Here is a 25302-nt window from a genome sequence, read left to right on the forward strand (position 1 = left end):
AGTTTTGGCACTTGTGTTAGGTGAGGGTTCTCCCTCTGTCTGGCTGAGGTTGTATCTTCCTGTAGAGCTAAGAACTACTCCAAAGACTTACACTAACTTATTTCACCACTTCCACAGGGGCAGATCCCTATGAACTCTTTCCACTTGTCCATTTACTTCTTCCTGCTACAGCTGTTTTGTGTTTTTCTTTTTTCCTGTGCTTGTTGTCCCTGGGTTAGTTAAGAACTACCAGTGTCCAAAGAACTATTCTGCCATTGCCTCTGCTAGAGAGACTTCAAACCTGAAATAAATTCCAAATCCCAACGGTTTATTGTAATAATGCCCTCAAGTCCCAAAAGAATACTCTTGATTTCAAGTTGTTTGTAGCAAGGCTTTTATTCTTGCACTATGAGTTTGGTTTCCATGTTGTACCAGAAGCAAGCCGGCGGCTTTGTGAGGCGTCGTGCAGCGCGCAGGCGTTTTCAATGGCGGGAATACCGAGCTGCGCCATTGGGGCCGGGCCGGGCTCTGACCCGCCCCGGGCTCTGACCCGCCCCGGGCTCTGACCCGCCCCGGGCTCTGACCCGCCCCGGGCTCGGACCCGCCCCGGGCTCGGACCCGCCCCGGGCTCGGACCCGCCCCGGGCTCGGACCCGCCCCGGGCTCGGACCCGCCCCGGGCTCGGACCCGCCCCGGGCTCTGACCCGCCCCCGCCATAAAAACCTTTCCCCGCCCGGGCCGCTCTAGAAGGTTCTGTGGGGAGCGTGGTGGAGCGACGCAGCGAGGTCAGTGGGCTCGTTCCTACGGGTACGGCGTGGAACTGCGGCACCACAGGGGGAAATAGGGTTTGGGGAGAGGGAGTAAGGGGAAGAAAGTGCTTTTTGACGGCCCTGTTCCGTGCCGCTGTTCCCTCGCTCGGCCCGTCCCGGGGGAGCGGAGCAGGGCCGGGCAGAGGGACGGTGAGCCCCGTGTCCGGGGGGTGTCTGCGCGCCGCCACGGCTGCAGAGCCGCCTTCTGCCGTCTGTGTCTGCGTTAGTGCAGCGGGTCGGGGCGAGGGTTTTAGTGACGTGCAGCGTTTTTACGGGTTAAATTCTGTCTAGTGGTAAGTGTGAGATTTGAGCAAGCGTTTGTTCTCTAGTCCGTTCTTAACAAAGCGGGAATGTTACGAGGAGCGGTTTGGGAGAGCTGGTCCTTTCCGTGAGTGTGCCTCATCCCCGCACGTTGATGGGCCATTTAGTGGGTTTGCAATAATTAACCTGAGACTTCAGCTGAAGTTGTATTTATGCCCCTCACGTGTTACTGCTGAAAGAAAATGATTTTCTACTTTAAGAGTCCGAGGCAGCACTGCCTATCTCTTGTTGCAGTAGAACGGTGCAGGGTAAGAAACGAGTGTGTAACTCAGGAGCCTTGTTTGTGTTGGATGATCTCTGGTGAAGCATCTGCAGTCGTTTCAGCTGTTCCATTGTCACGTTAAACCGGCAATGATCGGTGCTGTCCCTTACGGCTCGTCGCCGTCTGTCACCTCAGGGTAGCTCTGCTGCTGTTGAATTCTGGCTTGTTAGCAGTACCTTTGGAAATGGAAGGACAACGTCTTGATTTTCCTCTTCGGAAGAAAAGTTCTGAAATATTTCATTAGGCACCTAGTTAAATTGTTAATTCTATAAGTTGTATGCTAGACCTTGCGGTGATGATACCACGATGTGATTTCGTTTTGGTTTGTGCCAAAATGAAATACCAGTTACTTGATGGAAGTTTGATTATTCTTTTGTAACTTGTAGATCTGGTATGTACTGTTACAGATAGATGTAATGTGAAATACTAATAAAAATCTGTGACATGAAACTTGCCTGCTAAGTTTGGGATTCCTCTTTTGCATTAGGCTGAGGGATTTTTTTAAAGTTGTAAATATTCTCCTCTGGTGTTTCTGTTCATTTGATCATGCAGGTAATTTGTTACAGCCCTTGTCTGTGATCAGCCTATTTCTGTTGGCCTTTGAATGGAAAAGATGCAGCATGGATGGTAAATCCTAATTAGGCTTTGGCATAGTCCCTCATTAAGAAAGCTGGTTTGAACCATTTGAAACGTAAATCATAAGAAATAAGTTGCTTAAACTAGTACTCCTGACATGAGTAGTAAAAATTTATAGGCTTACTTTAGGTGTATGCTCTTCAAATAGGCTTCAAAAAAATGGTGGTGATCAAAATGGTTCATCAAATGTTTCTCTTTTACAGTAGTGATAAGGGAGACACAGGAGATAAACATGGAAGTCGTGGTATTAAAGGTATGCTGCTTTTTTTTATCTGAAGGATTGATGTCTATTTCCATGTGACTAGAGGTCGCATTTACAAAAAAGATGTTGCCTGTGTATTTCCATTCACCAGCATTTCTTTGCACTTGTGGAGTCATATTCGGGTTATATATATATTGTCGTTTGTTTTAGGTTTTATTTTCTTGTTTTTATTGTAAAGTAGGTGTGTGAATTAACACAGGCTGTCAGCCAGAAAAACCACAGGCTGAAATAAAGGGAGTGAATTTATTTAGTTGCCTGTCTAACTGGAGGATCTGGGGCACACCCAGGCAGACAGTGGCAGGCTCAGCCCATCCCAGCAGGATTCATCAAGAACCCTGTGAGCTCTCCTGTGCTTTTTATGATCTGAGGTTTTGATCTTTCTCCCAACACAGAGCTCCGCATGTCCATGAGAGTGCCTCCAAGCCTCTCCAAACACATGTATTACCTCTGCACAGAAATTCTACATCTCAAAACAGAGGATGAACAGCAGTAGGCATAATAGATGGGATTTCCCACTCTGATATTCTCCAGGCCTTGGCATTCCCAGCTGCAATGTCTCTTGAGCTATTGTGCAACCTTCCTCATTATTTTTACACTTCTAGTTCTTTCTTCCCAGCAGTAGGGATGCAGCTAAAATCTAAAGTAGAGGATGTGCAACACAATGTTAAATAATGTGTAATATAGTGCTAGATTATCCTGAATTTCACAGGATATTGTAGAAAATGCAGAATACAGCCAGGACAGATGACTGAGGGGATAGTCCCTACTGCATGATGTTATGCTGAGCAATAAAAGCTGTAAATATGTCTGTGGTCTTCAGATTACCTGTCCAAGCCTGTGTGATGAAGCTCTGTGTTCTGGAAATGTCCAAGCAATTGCCAGTGGGGAACAGTGGTGCCTTGGTTGCACGTGCAGTTCTTGCTTTGCTTAGTCAGCTGTTCTAAAGTCAGCCTGTGAGTTTTCTCACTTTTATCCTTCAGATTGTCTGGTCATCCTGCTGCAGGGACGTGAGAGAGAGCAGCTGTGTGGGGTTTAGCTGCCCGCTGGGATTAAGCCACAACAGCTGGGGACCCACATCAGCTGGAGCACTGGAATGTGGCAGTTTACAAAGGCTTGGCAGAAAGGTGTCACCCTGTTCTAAAGAAATGGGCTGTCATGCTGACACTGAGCAGAAAGAAAAGCCCCTTGGTGAGGTTTCATGTTTTCAGGGTTTTTTATGTACTTCCTGAGGACTTGATATGGAAGTAAAAAGCTTTGTCTTTGCACTTTTCACACTGTATGGTTTAACCAATTTTTTAGATCATGCTGCTCCCTTGTAGACCCCACATGGTGTTTGTTGCAGTGTTAAAGAAACTTGGAAGCTGAGAAGCCATTTCATGAACTAATGCTGTGAAGGTGAAAGATGTTTTGCTTCTTAGCATTCTGTATCACAGTGTCAGTCACCGTAATTTTGAAGGTGCCCCATAAAAATCAAGTTTTATTTTTACATCTGCTGTTCAGATACTCTTAAAATTCAGTAGTATTTATTCTCTACTCCTTGTCCCAGATTGAGGATCCAAGTTGCTTTTGGATTGCTGTGAAAGAATATGTGCCCGGTTTTGTTGTTGAAACTGTGTATGAAAACCTGAATGCTGAAATGGAGCAGTTTTATAACACTTACAAAGATTCAGATGAAGTAAAACAAGAGGAGATAGAACTAGGCCAGGTAAGAGCATTGCTCTACATAGAAATAATCTATTATTTGAATCTGTTCGGGGGTGAAGTATCAAATATATGTTGTTTTCTTTTTTTTTTTAATTTTGCACAAAAACTGATATTAGCATCTCTGTGAGTTGTGTTTTCTCATCTGTAAGCCTTCGAACTGTAAGCTATAATAAGGCTTGCGTTTTGCAAAGAAAATGGAAGGCTGTGTAATAAATACCATGTCCTTGCCTTTCAAAAACCTTTGAGTGTAATTGGGGCCATTTGAAAGAACCTGCTGTCTTGTTTTTTCTCTCTTCCTCAGGTTTATGTGGCTTTCAGTGAGGAGCTGAAGTGCTGGTGTAGGGCTCTGGTCAAGTCAGTCCAGTGCCAGATAGATGGTTTCCAGTTTGTGTGTTTCCTTGTGGATTATGCCAAGTACTGCTATGTTGCATCAGAGAAGTATGTGTTTCTGTCACTGTGATGTATTTGTTAATACATCACATATAATAAATTTGTTAATAGATACAGATGCTATTGATATTTATTAAGTCAGTGCTTTGGTTTAATTGAGGTGTAGGTTGTGTCCACAAGAAGCTGCTAACAAAATAATACGCTTGAAAGAACCTAAGTGCAAACCAGTCCTTATTTTGTCATACTTCAAAGATGCTTTCCAATTTAGGTTTTGCTTTTTTAAAGATTCAGAATAGAAATAATGTCAGTCTTTTGTGACTGAGATGTGTGCTTGCCAGTTAAAACTTACCTTTATATTATTTTCTTCTTTAATAATTTGGTGTATACTAAAAAAAAAATACGGCCAGTAAAGTTCAGGAACAAACACTATAGAAGCAGGGTTTCACTTGCTGCAACAGCTCTTGAGGTCTAAACATAAATATGTGGGGGTTTTCCCACTAGAGTTGACCAGTTATTTACTAAGAGCTGACAATTTGTCTTCTCATGGTGCCAAAAAAGGTGAGTTTTCACAGGTTCTGAGTACTTGATGAAATGAGCTTAAAACCTTGTGTTTTTAAAATATTGAAAAATATGTTCTTATAATTTTGAGCAAGCTAGTCCAGCTCTTAAAGTTTGTTTCTTTTTTAAAATATGCAACTCGGAGCACAAGAAACTTCACCAAATTGTTTTCATAATATTCCACAAAATTAGAATTTATTTAAAGTATTTTAAAATAAGTAATGCTTTTAAGTTGACTGTTTCTTTGTTGGGAAACCACTTGACAGTGGGTTAAATACCATGAAGATATTTAGATGATGAATAGCAAGAAGACTTGAAACTGCAGTGGCAAAGCATCAGAAAGATTCCAGGTATCTAGGATGTGTATTGATACTAAATGCATAGACATCAATCCTGTTCACCAGTTGGTCCTGATGGCACCTCTTAGAGTAAGACAGTAGTTTCAAGGTGGGAGCCAATGGAATCCAAACTCCTGGAAGAACTGTGTTGTCAAATTCAGGGTAACAGGAGGTGGTTTGTGAGACCAGTGACTTCTGGAGAAGAAATTCTGCCCTGTAAAATGAAATAATTTTCACTTTGTTTTGCAGCATTCGAGTTCTAGCAGAAGCGTTTGCAAAGATCCCACACAGAGCAAAGAAGTGTGGGCTGCACTGCACAAAGCCACTGACACTGTATATTGACTACTGTGAAAATACTGCCAAAATAGGGTAAGGAGAGCTAGTAAATACATTCTGTGTGTGCATTTCTGAATGTGAGGGTTTAGTGCAGAATTTTTTAGAAGTGATTATATTTCGAGAAGAAACCTACAGTATTGTCATTGTGGACACAGAACTGTACCAGCTACTAAGAGGAAAATCAACTCTCTTCCAGCTGAGGGAACAAAGCTCCCCAGGGGACTGGTGGAATCACCATCCCTGGAGGGATTTAAAAGATGTGGCACTAAGGGATGTGGTTGAGTGGTGGCCTTGACAGCGCTGAGTTAGTGGGTGGACTCAATGAGCCTGATTTTTTTTCCAACCTAAATGATTCAGTGATTTCTTCATATTTTATATTGGGTGCAAGCTGTGATACCTTGACAAAACAGTATCTTTTAATTTTGATGAATTCATGATGTTGATGAGCTGGAACAATATTACCAAGACTAAAGTAATGTGCTAAGTATACAGATTCTGCTGATTTTTGTAGCTGTGCACTTTGTAAGAATTTGCATGATATAGAGCTTTGTGCTTGTATAGAATTTTTTTTAATTACCATTTTCATGTTTGATAATGTGGAAAAACTGGTTGTGTTTATTTTCCTAGACCAGCCAAAAGATGGGATACTGCTGCTATCGAGCATTTTCGAAAGCTTCTTGAAGGTAAATAGCACTTGTTTTGGGAAAAATCAATTGTTGGAGAAATGTAGTACTTGTGTACAAGTTCATTATACTTGAGTATACCTGATAATATTTATAAATGCTGTTCATTAAAAACAATGAGAAATGATCTGCCTAAGTATGGAGTGACTAAGGCACGAGTATTTGTGGAGCTGTATTTTGAGCACTCTAGGCTTCCATGCTGCATTAGTTTTGGTAGTTAAATAGATTGTGTTTAGGCTGGATTAGGCTAACTGAGGGAGCTTTCATGTCACCTTTGTTTTGAACATTGGAACCATTCTGTGTATTCAACATGAGACTCTGAATCAGTATCACAGCTGTCCTGCATTAGCGTGTGCAAAGGTGCTTCAGGACTTTATTGGCTGTGTTTGCCTGAGTGAAAAGTGTGACAGAGCTGTAGAAACGTGCAAGTACAACTTCTTTCTAGAAAAGGAAATGTCACACTTAGAAAGCACATGCTGGTCGTGCCCCAGACTGTCAGAGCCCAAGAGAGAGCCAAGACTTTCGGTGTAGAGCTAAGAGTGATTTGTCTCGGGGGTTGTTAATCTGTTTCAACTCACAATCCTCCTCCAAACACTAAGGAAAATTTCCTTTTTGGGGCTTTTACGTTTTTATTGTTAAATTCCTCATTTAACTTAGGTGAAATAATAAGTGTTACATGTTTTTACTGTGATGCCTATTTTTGTCTGTCTCAGAAAGTACAAGTGAAGAATGCTGATAGTGTGATAGGGGTTTAATCTTCTTTCTTGTGTTTATTACTACATTTAGAGGCTACCGAGGTTAAAGCCACAGTACAGACAATAGAAGATGAAGTGTTACAGGTGTTTCTTTATGTGACTATAAGAGATGAAAAGGTGAGATACTTTTATATTTTCAACTCTGGTGTACTTTGCTATTAGTTTAAGGCTGGAAAGCATGTGTTGTGAGTTTTGTAGTTTCAATTAGATACATTAGAAGCTAAATCACTTATTAGAGGTTTTTATTACAGTGCTGTTCATTGTAAACCTCTAGAGAAATTCCAAGAGGCAGAACTTGTATTTTTCTCTGCATGAACCTTTTTTCTTTTTCATTATTGACAAGTAACTGAAGTCCAGCCAGTATTTAAGTGGATAACTATATGCATTATTTGGCGTACTTCTTGTGGTATCATATTTGAATATGTTTCAGTAAGGCAGCTGCGTAACACTGTAAAAATAACTAAAATTTCACACTCTTGCATACGGGTGAGTCCTTAAGCAGCTAGAAAAAACATCCAGTCTAGTTCCACTTGCCAAAATGTGTAACGTGTGTTAAATTTCTGCTGTAGCTTCTGCCAGATTTAAGCAGCTGTATGGTAGATACAAGAAGTCTTAGGCCTAATCCTACTCTTTTTTCCTGCCAAATTTTGATGTATGCTGAATCCAAAAGAAATTAACAGGCTTCGCTGGATTAGAGGGTTCTTTTAGATGCATATTGCTCATTGAAACAGTTAATTCAGTGCAGAATTTTGGCCAGACACATAAAACTCACTAATTAACACCTGTTGAAAGAACATACAGGAAGATAGGAATTTGCGTTTTTTAGAATTCATATTTGACAGAAAACATTCACTGGTACTTCTTATATGTGGGGTTCTGCTTAGTTGGATTTTGGGAGGTTTTTTCTCATTTATAAAAGCACTGCTTTTGTTTAAAGCTTCACATAAATCCTAAACAAGGATGTGCTGGTGTAGCTTATTGCTTGTTGACACTGATCAAAAAATATCTTGGTTTTTTTTATAGATCTGTGTTAATGATGATCTGGTTGCAAAGCACTTTGCTCATTACAAGGAAAGTGAAGGGACTGCAGAGAGTTCTTCAGATGTTTCTGATGATGAATTTTTGTTCTATGCTGAATGTGTTCCAGTGGAGTTTATTGGGCCTACGTTTCTTGCCAGGCCAAAACTGCCCTTTGGGGAGGAGGTGTCATCACATCTTGGACCAGGTGGGACCCACAAGTGGGGGAGACGGTCCTACATGCAGCACTTCGTGTGTTTAGTTGGAAGTGTGGAATGGGAATGTCCTGTCTTGGTTTGGATCCCAGTGATTGGGACATGTGGTGTGCATCTCTGGCTTTTTTTATGTTCGGATAATCAGAAATTGGTATCTCCATTTCATTTACCTTTTTAGGTCTTGCTGGTTGTAATTCTGTTCTTGAAAAGCCATCCCAAAGGTCACACACAGATCTAAATGACAATATGGTTCCTGTAAGTATTAAATTTTGTATTAAATTGTGAAATACAAACTAATGTAAACATACATAGGCCAGATTAGGAGTGCTGTAGTCACCCAGCTTCTTATTCTTAGACAGTTTTCTGAAGTTTGTTTCATCAAAATTGTTGCCTTAGTCAAAGAAACTTAGAATTTGTGCAAGAATGCTGCAAAATATTTGGAGAATCCCACAGTTGAGTAAGAAAACCACTTGTATTTTAAATACTGATTTTGAACAATATTTTAGTGCTTAAAATTGTTGCATCCCAGGTTGGTGGGGGAGATGCAGATACTGGGATGCCTTGAGAGGATACTCACTTTTGGGATTGGGTGACACAGTGCGACACTCTCCCACACTTCCTTGATTCCTTATGTTAATGGCCCCAGTTACATCACCCCTGTTCTCCTTCCCAGTTCTAGAATGTTCCCTGTTCCCACTTTCCCATTGGTTCCCATTCCATGCAACTCCTCCTCTGTATCCCTGTTTTCCCCTGGCCCCACCTTTGCCCCACCACTGGTCCCTCTACTCATTGGCCCTGAGACTTGATGGTCTGCCTCCTCCGTCCCATATATAACCCCTGGACCCTTCCTTGTTCTGGTTCTTCTGTCCCTGAGCCCCTTTGGTGTGCAGTCACTAAACTGCCACTGGAACTTCGTAGGAGGAACCCCTCCTGCCTCTGTCACTCGCTGACCTGGACTCTGCACCCAGCAGCACGAGCTGGTGCTCGTCCTGAGCTGTCTGCCTTTCCCCAAGGCAGGGATTCAGCAGCTTCTGCTGTGCTGCTGCATAAAATGTGTTTCCTTTCTAGGTGGCCAGCATGGTGCCAGGTTTGCCTTCCAAGGAAGATAGAGCAGTTTGGACAGAGAGGTGTGCTGCAGCATGTTCAATGTTCAGAATGGTTCTATAATCAGATAGTTGGAAGCTGTAGTATGGTTACAGTTAGTGTTCTTAGGCCTCTAAAAGGCAGAGGGAAAGGGAAGGTTCAAACATGTGCTTTTGGGGAAGGAGGGACTTCGAAGCTGCTGGAAAAATAATTAGACTGGAAAAATACTAGCTATTTCTAAACAGTAGCTTGACAGCAGGGGTGTGGTGGGGAGGTATTCTTCTGCACATTATTTTTAGTGTGATATATAAAGTTTTCAGATTTAATGAAATACGACTGGGTCAATTAGTGCAATGCTCTCACTGCTGCAGGTCAGTTGATGCATGTGTAGTAAACTTCACAAGTATCTCTTTCGGTTTCAAACTAATGCAAAGATGTTTTGTTTTGAAACTTTTAAGAAGCCTTTTTTTCTACAGTACAATCTATTTTTCTTCTAATGTCAGGGAACTTACCAACTCACTTTGAAAAAGATTCTGAAAGATTCTGATTTTCACTAAACTTTGCTTTTCAGGTGGTGGGTTTTGATATCTCCTTTTGTATTGAGGGTTTTTTTCATTGGAATAGATATGTCAGAAATACTTGAAGTGAATTGCTTCATGACACTTGGGAAATACTGGTGGTGTTTATAAATTACATTTTTCTTTTGCATTTATGTTGGATTTAATATCTCTGTTTCTCAGGGTTCCACAGTTCTTAAATTCCGTTTCAGTTCAGACACACATAGTTGAAGATGACCAGCAGGTATTTCAAAGATTTAACTTGCATTTAACTTCTCTTGTGTGTAAGCATTTTGGTTTTGGTAGCATTGGGCCTTTGTGGAAGGAGGTCGGGGGCTGACTGCGCCTACCTTGGCCTCTGCAGGCTAAAGCTGTGCCAGCCAGCCAAGTTGGGGATGCCTCTCTGAATTTAAGAAAAGGCAAGAATAGAGGGAAGGGACCAAAAAAAAAGTGGCAAGCAGGCAATGCCAGGGTCAGAGGACTAGGAGGAGCCCCATGCAGATGTCTCTGAAGGGGCTGCAGTCTGTGGAGGACCTGCACTGGAGCAGAGACGAGAGGAGTGTTGGAGAGAAATTTCCATCTGCATGGTGACTGCTGTCCCTGCCTCATGCTGCTCCTCGTGGGACTGAGGGCCAGCTGTATGCAGAGATCCATTGCATCTCTTGGGGGATTTAAGACAGTTAAGACCATCTTTGAAAGTCTTTCTTCAGGAATAGCAATAACAAGTTTTTATCTTGGCCTTGGTCTGTGTAACCTATCAGTATGAATTAACCATATTTAAAGTGAATTTAGAATTTGATTCATTTACATAAAAATCCCATACAATGAGTGCTTCTGAGTTTTAGGTAAGCTAAACACCTTTTGTTAAGTGTTGCCATTGTCATCTTTGTCTCATGGTTTCAGAGTTTTCAAAATGTTGGGAAAGAAAAAAATTTTGTGTTCCTGAGCAAGAAAATTGAACCATCATCCGTTTTGGAAACAGCACCACTTTTTGATGGTCTGAAAAAGGTAGCAGTGATGATACTACATTGATTATCTTTTTAAGTTTCATACCTCAAATCACCATAGTAATTACAGTAGTACCTCAGTTTGATTGAGGAATGTGTACAAGATTGTTCATGTGATTGAATAAGTGAAGCTTTGGAGAAATGCTGTAAGAATTCTACACATTTTCTTTCTTGTATATTAGCCACTACTACAAGTGGATTTGAATTTTAATACAGTAATTGAACAGCTTAGCCCAGAAGATGGTTTTTCATATTACCTGTTAAGGACATTTGTTATGTAGTGGGTCAGAAGCTTTTAAATCACTCATTACTATGCTTTGTCCTTTGTTGGTGTTTAAGTACAGAGATTTAATGGAAACTTTTAATTTCTCTTTCTGTAGGAACTTGCTTGCAGCAAGTTTTCAGGCCCTACCTTCACACAGTCCTACTGTTGGCCAGCAATAGCTTGGGGATGTGATGTTGTTGCCATCTCCCATCAGGGAAATGATCCCTTATTATATATTCCACCAGTTCTTACACTTTTGCAGGAAAATGATTACCAAGCCTTGCACAACACGAGTGGGGTATGTATATATTGGACCAGAGAACCTGTTACTACTCTGAATGTTTGGAAAGTATACATTAATGTCATCTTAGTGTATTTTTTTGATGCCTGCCAGTTTCTGTAAGGCCTCTTAGAGGACTTGGATGGACTCTGTGAATGGAGCGAGTTCCAAATTTAATTTTAAAGCAATCCCTAACAAATGGCTCGTGCCCTGGCATTTACATACACAATGGAGCTTTGTTTCTGCATAAGTAGTATATACTTATTAAACTGAAATGGGTATTAGCTGTTTTAAATACTATAATGCATTTTCTAGCTTGTATTAGATCATAGAAATAGAATTGCTGAGGTTATAAGGAACCTCTGGAAGTGTCCCAGTGCAACCCTAGTAAGACAAGATTCTTAAGGTTCTGTACTTCTATTTAATATTGTGTTGTTAATTTTTGTACCTGTGTATGTAGCCACTAGCGCTGATTGTATGTCCTGGATGGAAGAAGGCACAACTTGTTTTTGACCTGCTGAAAACATTCATGAAAGGCTGCAGACCCCTTTATCCAATGCTGATAATTCTTGGGCAGAACGAGGAGGCAGCCAGCCAAATGGAAATGCGACGCTGTAAGAATATTTTGTCACCTTAGTTATGCTTGAAGGTAGTGTGGGCTGCCTTAATTGCAGGAGCATGTGAAAGAACAATTTCTGCTTCTCAAGGTCTTGGTTTATAAAATGAAGTTGGGGGTTTTGTTTGTTTAAATGGTGGTTTACAGTTTCTGTTAAAATAAATGCTTAGTACTTTGTGCATCTAACTCAGTAGCATGCAGAGGGTGCTCCACAGAGAAGCAGCATAGAAGTGATAAAAAAACTGTTGGGAGACTTACCCTGCTTAGATATATGTAGTTAAACATTTAGGTGTGTTCTGGTTTGGTGCCTTTGTTGAGCTTTTGTTGATACCTGCATTTCCAAAAGTGGCTTTTGTTGTGCCAGGGAAATAAGAACTATGGATAAAACTATGAAGAATTTCAGCAGTTGGTATTTTTTCATCTATCACTCAAGTTTCAGCCTGGTGGGTGAATTCAGACTTTCAAGCAGTAGAGCTGTTTTGGTGTATTTGCACCAGTGAAGATTGGTGTGGTTTTATTTCTGTGTGTAGATAGATACACATGCACACACATGTATGTAAATTCCTAAGCTACAATGTGTGCTTTTTTCCACTGTTGAAACCAAGCTTTCCTGAAATGGCTCTTGCATATGTTTACAAATATTTCCCTTTTGCCTATTTGGTTACAAAGCTATTACCTCTACTTCCAGTAGCTTACTGGAAAATGAGATGACCTCCTGCTTTGTAAACTTGGTAACCTTCAGAAATTTCACTTGATTTCAAAATATCAGTGCCTCACCCACTCATGAGTTGGAAAACTTGCAGGGGTAGAAAAATACAAACTCCACAGCTTTGAGATGATGGATCTGAAATACATATGTGACCCTTTTTAATAAAGCTACCATGTCCTTTGGTGTCACGGCAATACTCTTCCAAGTAGTAATGGTAATAGTCTTTCCTTCCAACTTGTAGGTAAAGTAGTAGTGACTACACCATACAACGTCCAGAGGCTGCTGGAACATAACACTAGGTTGTGTAGGGTTTGCCATCTTGTTCTTGATGAGATTGAGGTGCTGTTCTCTGACACTTTTGAACAGGTAAGTGACTTATGCAGTTGCTTGGCAAAGTGCTGTTCTAGTTGTGCACGTGTATGAAACAGTGGCACACACTGAGGAAAAAAACACTGGAAGTGGGTTTATGGTGAGCTCCCTTTTTTTTTTTTCCTTTATTTCTGTGTTTGGTTTTGGGTTTTTTTTTTTTTTTTTTCAGATTTCTGTGTTGGCAGGGTGGGCTTGTCTCCTAGTTACCACCTAGGTTTTGCTGAATGCCTCTGCCCTCTCGGATCTGTTTTGTCTAGGCTTTTTTATATTGCAGAGTTGAACAGATCTTTTTCCTGAGATTTCCATCTTCTCTGGACGGAATCCTGCATGCACATGCATATGCTGTCCTGTTGCTTTCTCTTGCTTCAGAAGTCATACAAAGGATAGGGTAAAAGTGTACATACCAAACTGGGGGTGAAACTTGTAGTTTGCTGTGGTAGTGGCTTTGTGACTGGAGAAAAGAGTGTTCTCAAACAGTGTATTTTTCTGGGCTGTCATGAGCTTGCTGGAATACGATGAGAGAAAAAAACCTCTTTTTTTCCTAGGTGTTTACTATACTGGCTTGTTACAAGAAAGCCACTGCTCAGGCACAGGGGAATCTACCACATCAGATCATTGCTGTGGGGACTCAGTGGAATAAGCATATCACACCCTTGATAAAGGAGTTCATGACTGATCCTTACATTGTGATAACTGTTATCGAAGAAGCTGCCATCTTTGGAAATGTGCAACAGGTAAAACTTAGGAAACTACAGCACTGCTTGGATATGTGGCTGCTGCTGGTTTATTGGAGGCAGGTGGTGCTGCAGTGCTGCCTCCCAATGTGAGCTGAAGTGGTTGTTAGAAATCATGTGCAGGTAAATCACTAAATGAGCTGGAGGTCTCTTACTTTCTTTTATAGGACTGAGATGAAGACAGTCCTTTGACTATCTCATGGTTAGTGCAAGCAAGTCTAAATTTAATGAGCTATATTTGCAAACAGTACAGTTTTTGACCAGAATGTTTTTGCAGTTAGCAGAACTACAAGGAAAGCAGTGCCAAGGCAAATGAAGTAAAGCATTTGGTTTGCTGCTTTCACACAATACCAAACTTTAGACCTCAAATTTCTAGATGGCCTATTACATATTTTCAGGTATCTTTTCACTTAGTTTTCAGGCAATGTGGTATAGCCCTGAGGAATAACCCAAAATGGTTTAAGTTTGGTTTGAATTACAGTGTGTCTCAGCATGGCGTCGTATGTGGATTTTAGATGTTGGAAAATCTCCAAAAGTAGATACTCTGAGCATGTAAGGAAACTGAAAATAAAAGTTGTGAGAAGCCTTAATGATTGAGCAAAACTGGAAGTATCCATGTGGATGCATTAAGGTTAGGATTAGGAAGATTTAAATAGTAAAATACCTGTGGGTTATATGAATTACCAGCTCTCTGTTTTGTATTTGCTTTTAGGTGGTGCAACCCTGCATGAACAGCAACAGAACTGCCGAGTTACTCAAAATCCTGGATTTTACCCAGAGGAATTTTCAGAAAGTGCTGATCTTCACTGACTCGGCAACTGAAGTAGAGATGATTCATAAGGTAAGAAAGAGTTTAAATTTAAATAAGCAGGTTTTTTTTTTTTTAATTTAAAGTAATAACAGACTAAAATATCTTGGCTTCTGAGAATAAAGGAGGAATATAAATTTGGAAGTTAATCATTCCTGCTAAAAGTAACTCCAGACTGACTGTCAGCAAGTAGCTGGCATAGATTATCTGATACTTAATGAATTCATTTCTGATGTAAATATTAGTGTGTCTGGATGTTTATTCTTTAATGAGAATTAATAGGAGCAAATCTGGTTTGGGATTGTATCTTTTTAACACATTTCCCTTGACTATTTGAAGGTTCAAGCGTACCAAAACCAGGCCCACCACCACTTTAAAAAAGTGCTTGTTGATGTTAAAGTAGGATTGAATCTGTTTATAGTAATTATTGTTGAACAAGAATTCTTTGAACGAGAACTCTTTGAACACCAACTTCAAATATTTTACATGGCCTTTGAAAATATTTCAAGGATTCAAGTGGTGAAGAGTGCTTATTCTGAGAGACTGAAACATAAATCTGTGTGTTGTTAGATCATGGAATTGGAGAGGGCACATCAACAAGAGGAAAAGCTTGACATTTTTATTTTCTTAAATGTCTAATTTATTAAAATATGAGCACATGAGCTTGTAGTTTTCTTGTTATATGGGAAATTAATGAACCTTATCTCTATTAATGCAATTTTTTTTCATATAAGCAACCTAAATTTAATTAGCTCTTTCACTGTATCTCTGCAGTAAGATGTGTTAAATTCTAGTAAGAGATGCTGCCTATTAGACTTGATTGGAGAAGAGGTACTGCATCATTGCAGGAATGTGTAACTTTCCACTTTGCCATGCAGGCACTGAAGAGCAACTCAATAGTTTCCATGAAAAAGCATAGAGAGAGCAAGTGTATTGCTGCATGTGTCTTGGAGAGGTGGAGAAAAATGTACAGTTCTGGCACTCCTGCTGTGTTAGGTGAGGATTCTCTGGTTGGGATTGTATCTTAATGCAGAGCTAAGATCTGCACCAAGCACTTAAACTGGGTTACACCCCTTCCACAGGGGCAGATCCCTATGAACTATTTCCAGTTCTCTGTTTACTTCTTAATGCTACAGCCCTTTAGTTTTTTTTCTTCTTTTTTCTCCTGTTACTATTTTTCCCTGCTTAATTAAAAGAATTACCAGTGTTTTCAAAGATTTTCCATCATTTCACAATTGTCTCTGCTACAGAGGATATACTAAGTCTGAAATAATTTTCAGACTACAAAGATTTATTGTCATAATTTCTGTAAGTTCCATTAGGGCTGTTTTTCAAAATTTTTTTTCAGTAAAAAAGGTCTTTAGTCATTTTCAAACTCAATTTGTTCTTCATGTTCTATAAAAACAAGAAGACTTAGCTCTGCACAGAGCTATGGGAATTTCTGCACTATTTCAGCTGTCTCCTGTCTTTCTCCTGTGAATTACTGAGTGGTGCTCAATTCTGTGTATTCTGTGGTGCTGACAGGAACTGGAGAATTCTGTGAGCTTGGTGTGAAATGCTGTGTCTGCCGTATGCTAATGAATTTATTGATTGGAGAAATAAAAAGCCTTACAGGAATGTATTGGGGAAAAAAATCCATCTTCATCTTCCAGTAGGGAAAAGGAAATCAGCCGTGTGTGTGATGTGATACTTCCCATGTTTGATTTATTACAGTTACATATCTGTGTGAAACGTGTGCTTAGTTTTAACAGATGACTGCCTGCAGTCCTTGGGAATCACAGATGCAACTTGGGTGATCCATTTCAGTTTCCCATCTCCAGCAGTCTTTGGGCAGCGCCTGCAAAGCATGAGTGACAACTTCTGCACTGGCATCAAGGTTTGGGTGAACCTTGACTGGGTAATGCTACGTTGGGTTATTACTGGTGGATACATAAACATTTTCCCAAAATATTTCTTCTAGGATTCTGCTGTAGATCAGGAAGATATGAAGGCCACGTCAGTCATTCTGCTGACAGAGGACAGTTCCTGTCATGCGCCTGGGATTCTCAACTATTTAAAGCATGCAGAAGCTGAAATTCCAGAAGAACTCTATGATTTGACTGCCAGGGTGCAAGAATCTGAGGAAGACAAGAAATTTTCAAGACCCCTGTGTGCTTCTCTTAAAACATTTGGGATTTGCAGGCAAGGAGATATCAGGTTTTTGTGCCCTGAATCATGATTGCTGCTGATTCCTTGGTGAATTTTCTTGTTGGATGCTTTTACCTAAAACATGTTTTGCTTGTCATTTTTTTTTTCTGTTGCCTGTTGCAAGTCACTTAACAGTAGTTTACAACTGAAAGCAAGGAGCTTTTTTCTAAACTTATTGTGGTTTTTTTTAAATGCAGGAACAGAACAGAGTGTCCAGATCGTCATCAAATTAATTTATCAATAGACATGGCCCAGAATATTGCAGATGAAATGATAGAAACACCTGAATGTGTGACAGTAAGTTAGTTTTCCTTGGGCTTGGGTACCAAGAGGACAGGTCTTAAACAGCTACTTAATTTTTTTTATTCCATTAACCCTACATAAACCCATAGGATTAATGTACTCTCCCTTGCATAAAACAGTGTGTCAGATGTTCTTTGTGTTTTGTTTTGTAGGTAATTCCGAGTTTACCTCATGTTTTTTTTCTGTTTTGAAGATTCACATTTTGTGGGAAGAGGACTTGTGTTCTGTGTATTCATTCCTTTTATAATTGGAGACTATATATGAAAATTAACGAAGATGGAGGTTTATAGAAACTTACACTTTTTGTGAAGGAAACACAGTAATCTGTGGGAGTGAAGAGAAGTTGAAGCAGAAGGATTTTTTCTTAGCTGACACGTTCATGCGACCTTGCTAAAAAACTGAGCATTTTATGGCCTTGGGCTTAGAGAATGTATTTTCATTTATAGTATGCCCAAAAAATGGGGAGCTCCTCTCTTGTAGGTAGAACATTTATTTCCTTCAAAAATACCAGTGCTTTGGAAGACTTCTGCTACAGAGTGCTGTTTTAGTTAGACTTTGTAGTTCACATCCATGGAACCTTCATTGCTATAAGGTTGACTTTGCTGCAGTGATTCTTCATATCCCTTATGAAGAGTTTGACTTTGTGTCTCCAGCTCCCTTTGAGACTTGGGCTTTATCTGAGGTGCCCTCAAAGCAGCATTTTATGCATTGATGTGCACAGCTGTGTGTTTTTAGTCCTTTTTTTTAAGTCCTTTTTATGTAAAAAAGCAGTCAGTTTTCCCTGTAAGGCTGGGGAGCATTCAGAGTAGAGCTGGAGTGGTGCAGAACGTGTGAGTGGTTAATAACCTAGCAGGTAATTGGCAGAACTCACTGGTGTTTACTGAGGTGGAATATCATCACCTGACATGCAGCAATTCCTGTTCCATACACTGCTCTCCACTGCTGGCTGAACTATGGGCAGTTAGGATTGAGAATAATAACAACTCACTGTTTTCTGAAAAATCTATGTACAGCAACATCTGTCACGTTTTGGGTCTGGAAATAGGTATTTGACCTATTTATAAAGACTTAAATTTCATTGGTTTGAGGAACCATCCACCCCTCCTTTCTGCTGATGTATTTTATCATTTCAGATCCTGCCTCTTTTCATTGTACACGCAACAAACTACTTTGGTCGAATAGTCAAGAAACAAAAGGACCAATATGCAGTTCTTGCTAAAGAAATGAATGATTATTTCAAGGTACCAGGACATAGGATTTCTGTTAACACCACGGAGAAGTCAGTGTTCTATGGGTTACTTGAGGGAGCCGTTTGCCACAGGTAAAATTTTGTTGGCTTTTTTTTTTATTCATGTGCATGTATTTACTGTTGGATAAAGAAAAAAGTTAGCCCATCCTCAAAAGCAGCAAAAAACCACTGCTATGCCAATAATGCTCTTAAAAAGCTCTTGACTACTCTGAGTTCCTAAAGGGCAAACAATATGATTCCTCACACATGCACTTGGTTACTGAGTGGGCTGTGAAAATACCAGTCTTAAAATGAGAGCAGTTTTAAAAAAATACCCTGCACAACTGGTTACATGAGTAATAATTTTGTGTTTCTTTTCCTGCTATATGAAGGGTTCAGGTGGTAGAGAATCCAGCAAAAGATGAAAATGTCTACAAGGTCACAATTAAATACGTAGATGAAGGCAGGACAAGTCAAGTGAATAGTGAACAGCTGCTTCACTTACCTGTGAAGTTCCAGAGTCTGCCACCTCAGGCTGTGGAAATTATAGTTTGTAGTGTAAAACCCATAGATAATGAAGTTGAATGGAATCCAAAGGTAATAAGCAGGTTTTGCATGGTATTTCCTTCACGTTCTTTACCTTCTCTCTCTGTTTTCTACAAGAAAACAGTTACAAACTGTAAACTTGGGTACCAAATTGCATTGCTTACTGGTATTGACACTAAATACCTGTAATTGGGGCAGATTCTAAGAAGGTCAGGTTTTTTTTTGTTTTTCTGTGAAATAATACAGGGAATTTAATGGAATTTTTTTCTCTTATTTAAATATCTTTTAGAGTAGGTTCTCACTGCTTTGGATTCTGGGGGAGGAGCAGGGGAAGTGTAGCCTCTCTGAATTGACCTGTGTTTGAGTGATATTTAATTATCCTTGAAGGCTAGTACTGTTCTAACTTAAGTTAAAGTGTTCCACTGATTTACTCAAACTGTATTTATTTGTTGAATATGTGTTTCATTTTTAAGCTCAGAAGGTGTTGTTTTATTGTAGTGAAAGTGACTGTAAACTGTGTTGGTATCTATACATCTCAAGTGCAGTGATAACTTGTTTTTCCTAGGTGACTGATCACATTAATAGGAAAATTAAAGGAAAATTTCATCATGCAAAAGTGATGCATACCTTGGGAAAGACAGTTTGGGTTGACCCAATGGTAGGTATAGAATGGCAGCACTGGGAAGTGCTAGTGTGTCTGCACATGGTCCAAAACTATTCTACAAAGTTAGTCATAAGTGTATTTGGTTCAGTAGTTTGTATTGTGAAATCAGTTGTCACATTCCACTGGAAGAATGAAACTTGGATCCTCCAAGATGGCTTGCTGATATCCAAGAGCTCCTAAAGTAGACTTAATTTATTTTGTTTATAAATTCTTAATTCTACTCTTACAGCCCTTACACTAGTTTGCAGTCAGTTTTAGTATAAATTTTTCTGCAAATTAAAAAACATCAAAGCTTTTCTCCTTCATTGTCTTGATCAGAACATGAAAAACGGATGCTCTTGTTTTTGGGAGTTTTTTATTTTTGTTTCACATCCATTAGCATCCAGCAGACTCCTTGATTTTGTGGAGCAAGTGAAGTGAAAAAGGATTGGAGAGAGAAAATTATCTGGAAGTCATTTTTTTTAGTAGCTTCTGTTCCCATATGGTGTAGCTCAACCTTTCATCAATTTCTAGGCTTTGGGGTTTTTTATTTTGCCCCCCACCCCCCTCAGTTGTTCTCGGGTTGTTTGGGACTCAAAGTTCTTTACTGCATGAGGTATATTATGGCTGTCACTTACATGATCAGGTTTGGCACTTTACTTAATTGCCATCCTGGTTCTGTTAGTGCAAACAGCCAGTTACTTGAGCCATTATTACAATGTAAATGATGGTGATACTTGGAAAACTATAAAAAATTAAGAGGTTCCTGTCTGAAAATCAGGAAAACTAAATTGCCTGCAGGCATAAGTCAGTAGGGCTACACTTGAAGTTTGACTAAAAGAGCAGCTTTGAGTTAGAGAGAGACCATTGAAGAGCTGTGCTTTCCCTTTATTATGTTGTGTAATTCAAGGTTGGGGTTACCAGTCTTCCCACAATCAAGATGTGGATCAATGAGTACAACATTCGGTCTGAGATTTTGTCGATGGGTTTGGGAACCGACAATCCTGAACACGTAGGAGCAATTCAGAAGCTGTGCAGACAGATGCCAGTTTTGGATCATGCAGGGAGCTTGGAGTATTTGTAAGTGTTCGCAAATTTTTTTCAGCATATACTTTATTAAGAGAAAAATTCTGTTTAACTGAATATGAATGATACTGCTGACAGTGATGTTCATTTAAATGCAGAAACAGTTGTGTTTGTAATGTGTCTACTTCCCATTAACTGCTCTTTAGCCCCATAATGCCAAGGAAAAGAAAATTCTAAATCTAGGAAATGTTAACCTAGAATTTGATGCAGACAGGCAAGTTAGTAACTTGCCTAACTCCATAACTCCTAACTTACTAACTCTGTAGTTAGTATGGAGTCTGAATTCAGATTCTGTTACAATTTATGATGCTCATTAGCTGGTTTAGATGCTTACCAGTCAGTAAACATCTGGTATCTTGGGCACAACATGTTTACATTTATTCCTTTCTCCTGGGAAAGGAAGGTTGGGAACCTCCATGTCATCGTGAAAGCATGTAATGCTAGGTATCAGACAACTTTATGGTTATGCTCTGTGCTGAAATGTGTGTAATTCAACTGTTTGGATCATTTTTTTACGGACCTGCTAAGCCTGAGACTACTGTTGAAAAATTTGAGACTTCAGTAGAGGCTTTGTTAGTAAGGTACAGGTAAAAGTAGGGGGAGGTAGCGGGAGGCAAAGTAAGGTGAAGCTGACTGTCACTTGTGGGTTTTCTTTTAAAACTGCTTTGTCCTGTGTTCAGAAGCACAAAAGAGGACACAGCTGGTCTAGAGGAAGCATCCAGTCCACAGGCTCCATCAATACAGGAAAACACTGCTGAAAGCTGTAACAGTCCTGTGACTCCTCCAAGCAGTAAGCCTTCAATCCTTTCCAGAAGTTTTCAAATGTGAATTCAAGTTAGGTGCTTGATAGCAACCTAACAGTCATCCTGGCAGCTGCAGACTGCTCTGGGTATACAGAGCAGCACCATGTGGCTGATGTTTGCAGGCAGCCAGAGCTGCCTTCCAGTGAGCAGTCAGGAGATGCTGAGAGAGGATTCTTGCTACTATGACTGTGTGGCTGGCTGGGGGATGCTCTGTCCTTGAGACACTGGAATTCTTTGGCTGTGAGTGGAACATGTGAGCAGGAAATCTCTGCTGTAGAGTGGGCAACACCTTTGCTGGCCATTGCACAGGATTTAAGGGACTTGAAATACAAGTTGTTCTTGCAGAGGGTAATTATTTCTCCCAAGACCAAGGATGGCAGAAAATAGTGCTTCCCCCGCTCCCATTTCTTTTTTATCTAATCTCAAGGATGTGTTTATTTTTCTGTCAGTAGAGGCTTAGAAATGCTTGGGCATAGCAGGGCGACCAGATTACCTGCTAGCAGCTGACACATGAGTTTAGAGCAGTGGAAGGTAAAGAAGTTCTAGCAGATAAAAAGGCTGGAGTGCTTATTGTAGAATGTTTCTTTTTCCCTGTTAATAATCACGTTTATGCCATGTTTCGAGCTGTGGTGTTGACACCACTATTAGTCATTTCATTCCTGAAACTCCCCACTAATTCACAAAATTTTGTTTCAGGTGTCAAATAAATAATGTTTTGAAACTGGAGAAAACCTTTACCTGACCTGGAAAACAGCATGTTTGGCTAGGTTTTTAAAAATCTTCTAACACCAGCTACAGTATATTTGATAATTAACATTTTTAGTTGAATTACTAACTTCATGAAATCTTTCAGGATAGGAAGTACACAGTATAAAGGACAAAGACAGTAATATGGTTGCTAGCAAGTTATTTTTTGATGGTATAGGGAAATTCTGGGAATACCTGGTTTCTGTAGTATTGGGAAGTAAAAAAGATACTTCTGGATGTCTTCTTTTTAGATTATGTAGTTCAAACAAAAGAAGCAGAAGACTCTACTGTGCATCAGCAGAAAAGGTAAGAAAATAGTGATTCGTTCCCATCTTTTATGTCAACTGCCAAACAGGATTGTTCTGTCTTCTGTGGTCAGCTGTAAAGTTCTTTTTGTCTGTCAGAGGTCAGTTTTGTTGTTAGCTTTTCCTTTGGCACTTGGAGGGCAGATTATGGTGGCATCCTGAAATGAGGCAGCAAGTGTGATTCTTGCGGATGTCCAAGTCAGTGGAGTGTGTCTCCCCATGGAACTTGAGATGTGCTCCTCCAGAAATTTGAAGTCTGGTGCTGTTGTAGGAAGCTTGACAGGTGTCCCATCACCTGCTTCACTGGCAGTGCTGCTAGTGTCAGGCCTGCATGGCCCAGGCTCCTTGGCTGAGCTGTGCCTCGATGGGCAAGTTCTGGCTCTGTGTGCCCCGGGCAGGTGCTGCCGGGGTGCCCGCTGCCCCGAGAGCGTCTCACCTCAGGCTCTGTCAGCAGCTCCCCCAGGCAGCCAGACGCCCGTGCCAAGGTGTTGCAATCTTCCACCTCACCAGAAATGACCGGGGTGCAGTCTGTAGCAGCCCAGCAGGGTTTATTGAGGGTCCAGAGAGGAACGGGGAAGGCAGGGAGGTGATGGGGCAGGAGCACAGCCGCTGTTGAAGGGAGCCAGGGACAAAGAGCAGGTGGCAAGAAGCAGCCCCGACTGGGGTGGGTTCAGCGTTTATCAGCTGGGGGAAGGTAGGAGGGGCCAGGGTACACTGGGCCAGTGGGGATAAGGGTTGAGGGGGGAGCTGGGGTGGTATGAGCATGAACAACCAATAAACTGCACTGGTCTGTAGTGAACAGACCAGTGAGGCTGGGATACAGAACTTTCCGGACTGAGGGAGTAAATTCTGGGTGATTGACATGTATCAGTTTGCATCTGGGAGTGAAGGACCTTGGAAGTTTTTACACTTTCTCTCCCTAAGTTTAATATAGGAGTCTTCCCAAGGCATCCCTGTTCTGTTACCTTCAGCTCTGATTCCCGCAGTGTGAGACAGCTTGGGTAAACCTCAGTGGTTTTCTGCTTTGGAAAATACCTATTAAATGAACTTTCTTTCAGCTGTCATCCATCAATCAAGTGGTTTCAAGATGATGTGAGTGTGTCACTGAGGGTACAAATACTGGGGGCAACTGACAGTAAATGTGAGTTCTCTAGAGAAAATGTGAATTTCAGGTAGGTTTAAGACACTTCAGTATAATAAGCAAAATGTCTTTGTTTGGATCTAGAGTTTTTAAACTTAATGTATATTGCAGTGCTTATTCAGAAGGCAAATTTTATGTTGCTGACCTGGAGCTGTATCAGTCAGTAATTGCAGAGAAGTCCACATGTGTGATTACGGATAGAGAGGCTGTGATTGTACTGGTAAAAGAGGAAAAAGGAGAATGGTGCAAATTACTGAAGAACAAGGTGAAGTGAAAATTAATTTGAGAGTTACTGAATGTTCTGAACACATTTGCTGTGCATCAGAATAGGTATTTCAAACAGTGTTTTTGTCAACAGAATGTTCACGTGTCCTTAGATTTTGAACACTGGGAAGAGTCTGAAGATGAAAGGCCTTTTACAGCTGGTAAGGATTGAATGAGTCTGTGTTCATAATACATAAAATGATCAGCATTCTCTCTTTGCATTGGCTTTATCTGAAATACTAATTTATTCCAGCACGTTGCTCAGATTCTCTGAAAAGAGCTGAGGGGACCTCTAGAGCAAAGTAGAGGCAGCAGAGCACTTTGCTATCAGCTCAGCACAGACTAAGGGCAGATAGAAGTGATTCTGAGTGTTGTGGTCTAGTTTGTAGTCAAAAGCGTTGGGGCTTGCTGGGCTGGGTCATTTAATGGTACCATGTATTTGTTCCAAGCTCATTTTTCCTGGTTTATAAATGTTTCACCTTGTTAATCACTTGCAGGTTCTGCAAAACTGAACTGCCTTCCTGCAGGATCTGAGGACTGGTTTGAGTCCTCAGAAGACACGGATACAGAAAGTGATGAATAATGGGGAGGAGAAATTCCTCTCTGATGAGAATTGTACTGTTGTTAAATAGTTGATGTAATTGTTGTTTTTTGAGTTGATAGTTGATGTAATTGTTGATGTTTGAGTTGATAGTTGATGTAATTGTGGCTTGTTCTTGTAATTGTTAATTAAATACATTAGTGACTTAAGAACCTGACTGCAACTGTGCTTAATTATAACCTTCACCTGAGAGCAGGTACTGGCAAAGCTGTAAGAACACTTCAGAGCTGATGTAATCTGTATTTTAGTCTTGCTCTGCATCCTGATGACAACAGAAATTACCTACTTGAAAAAATCAGCTGTGGAGAAGATGTTTTCCTTCGCTTGTTCTGTTATTTGGCTTGTTTAATAACTAAACATAATGTAAGGTGTTTGGGTTTTTTCAGGCTGGTAGATTAGGGTTATTTAAGAGGTGTAAGTTACCTCTAGTTTTTGTTCAAAAACCAAGGCCTCTTCTGTTGAAGTAGAAGCAAAAACTAGGTTTAGCATACATACATAAAAAAGCACTAGTCTGTAAAGAGTGTAAAAAATAACACCACTCTGTCCAAGAACATTGATCAAGCTTGTTTTGATCAGGGTTTTCATGAGGAAGAGCTTTCCTGGGGCCTTGCATAAGTGCAGTTATCCATTTTGGAACATATGTGAGCTTTTACCATTCTCCTGTACTAAGGAATTCAGTGAAATAGTTTTCTTGTGTTTTGAAGCCTTCCCTGATGAGGGCAGGGAGGGCACCCCAATGTCAGTGGGAGGGAAGGG

The 25302-nt window shown here is 40.4% G+C and overlaps 1 protein-coding gene across 4 annotated transcripts; it reads left to right on the forward strand.

The window, feature by feature from the left end:
* The first annotated feature begins 649 nt into the window (after positions 1–649).
* TDRD12 (tudor domain containing 12) lies at positions 650–24698 on the forward strand. Of its 4 annotated transcripts, XM_072934278.1 has the most exons (32): positions 650–785; positions 2210–2259; positions 3815–3973; positions 4274–4410; positions 5508–5627; positions 6222–6277; positions 7064–7149; positions 8056–8257; positions 8443–8519; positions 9333–9391; positions 10088–10148; positions 10808–10912; positions 11292–11474; positions 11917–12070; positions 13023–13147; positions 13696–13884; positions 14597–14725; positions 15571–15688; positions 16435–16568; positions 16653–16873; positions 17077–17176; positions 18316–18503; positions 18803–19007; positions 19522–19614; positions 20510–20679; positions 21366–21475; positions 22487–22541; positions 23599–23712; positions 23793–23946; positions 24040–24106; positions 24443–24573; positions 24605–24698. In XM_072934278.1, the coding sequence occupies exons 2-31, from the start codon at positions 2239–2241 to the stop codon at positions 24526–24528; spliced, it is 3678 nt and encodes a 1225-aa protein (XP_072790379.1). In that variant the 5' UTR covers positions 650–785; positions 2210–2238; the 3' UTR covers positions 24529–24573; positions 24605–24698. The 4 variants fall into 4 exon arrangements, with proteins under 4 accessions (XP_072790379.1, XP_030138155.4, XP_072790381.1 ...); XM_030282295.4 differs by having other exon boundaries at positions 24443–24698; XM_072934280.1 differs by lacking the exon at positions 10808–10912 and having other exon boundaries at positions 24443–24698.
* The last annotated feature ends 604 nt before the right edge of the window (positions 24699–25302 follow it).

This window comes from Taeniopygia guttata, chromosome 11, assembly GCF_048771995.1.
Source record: "Taeniopygia guttata chromosome 11, bTaeGut7.mat, whole genome shotgun sequence".
Lineage (NCBI taxonomy): Eukaryota > Metazoa > Chordata > Aves > Passeriformes > Estrildidae > Taeniopygia > Taeniopygia guttata.

What these genes read in the sequence shown, in the direction of transcription:
- TDRD12 (XM_030282295.4), top strand. Translation starts at nt 2,239, where the DNA reads ATGGAAGTCGTGGTATTAAAG. An exon ending in AGGAGATAGAACTAGGCCAG is followed by an intron (nt 3,974 to 4,273) that starts GTAAGAGCATTG and finishes TCTCTTCCTCAG; the next exon opens with GTTTATGTGGCTTTCAGTGA. An exon ending in CCAAATGGAAATGCGACGCT is followed by an intron (nt 12,071 to 13,022) that starts GTAAGAATATTT and finishes TCCAACTTGTAG; the next exon opens with GTAAAGTAGTAGTGACTACA.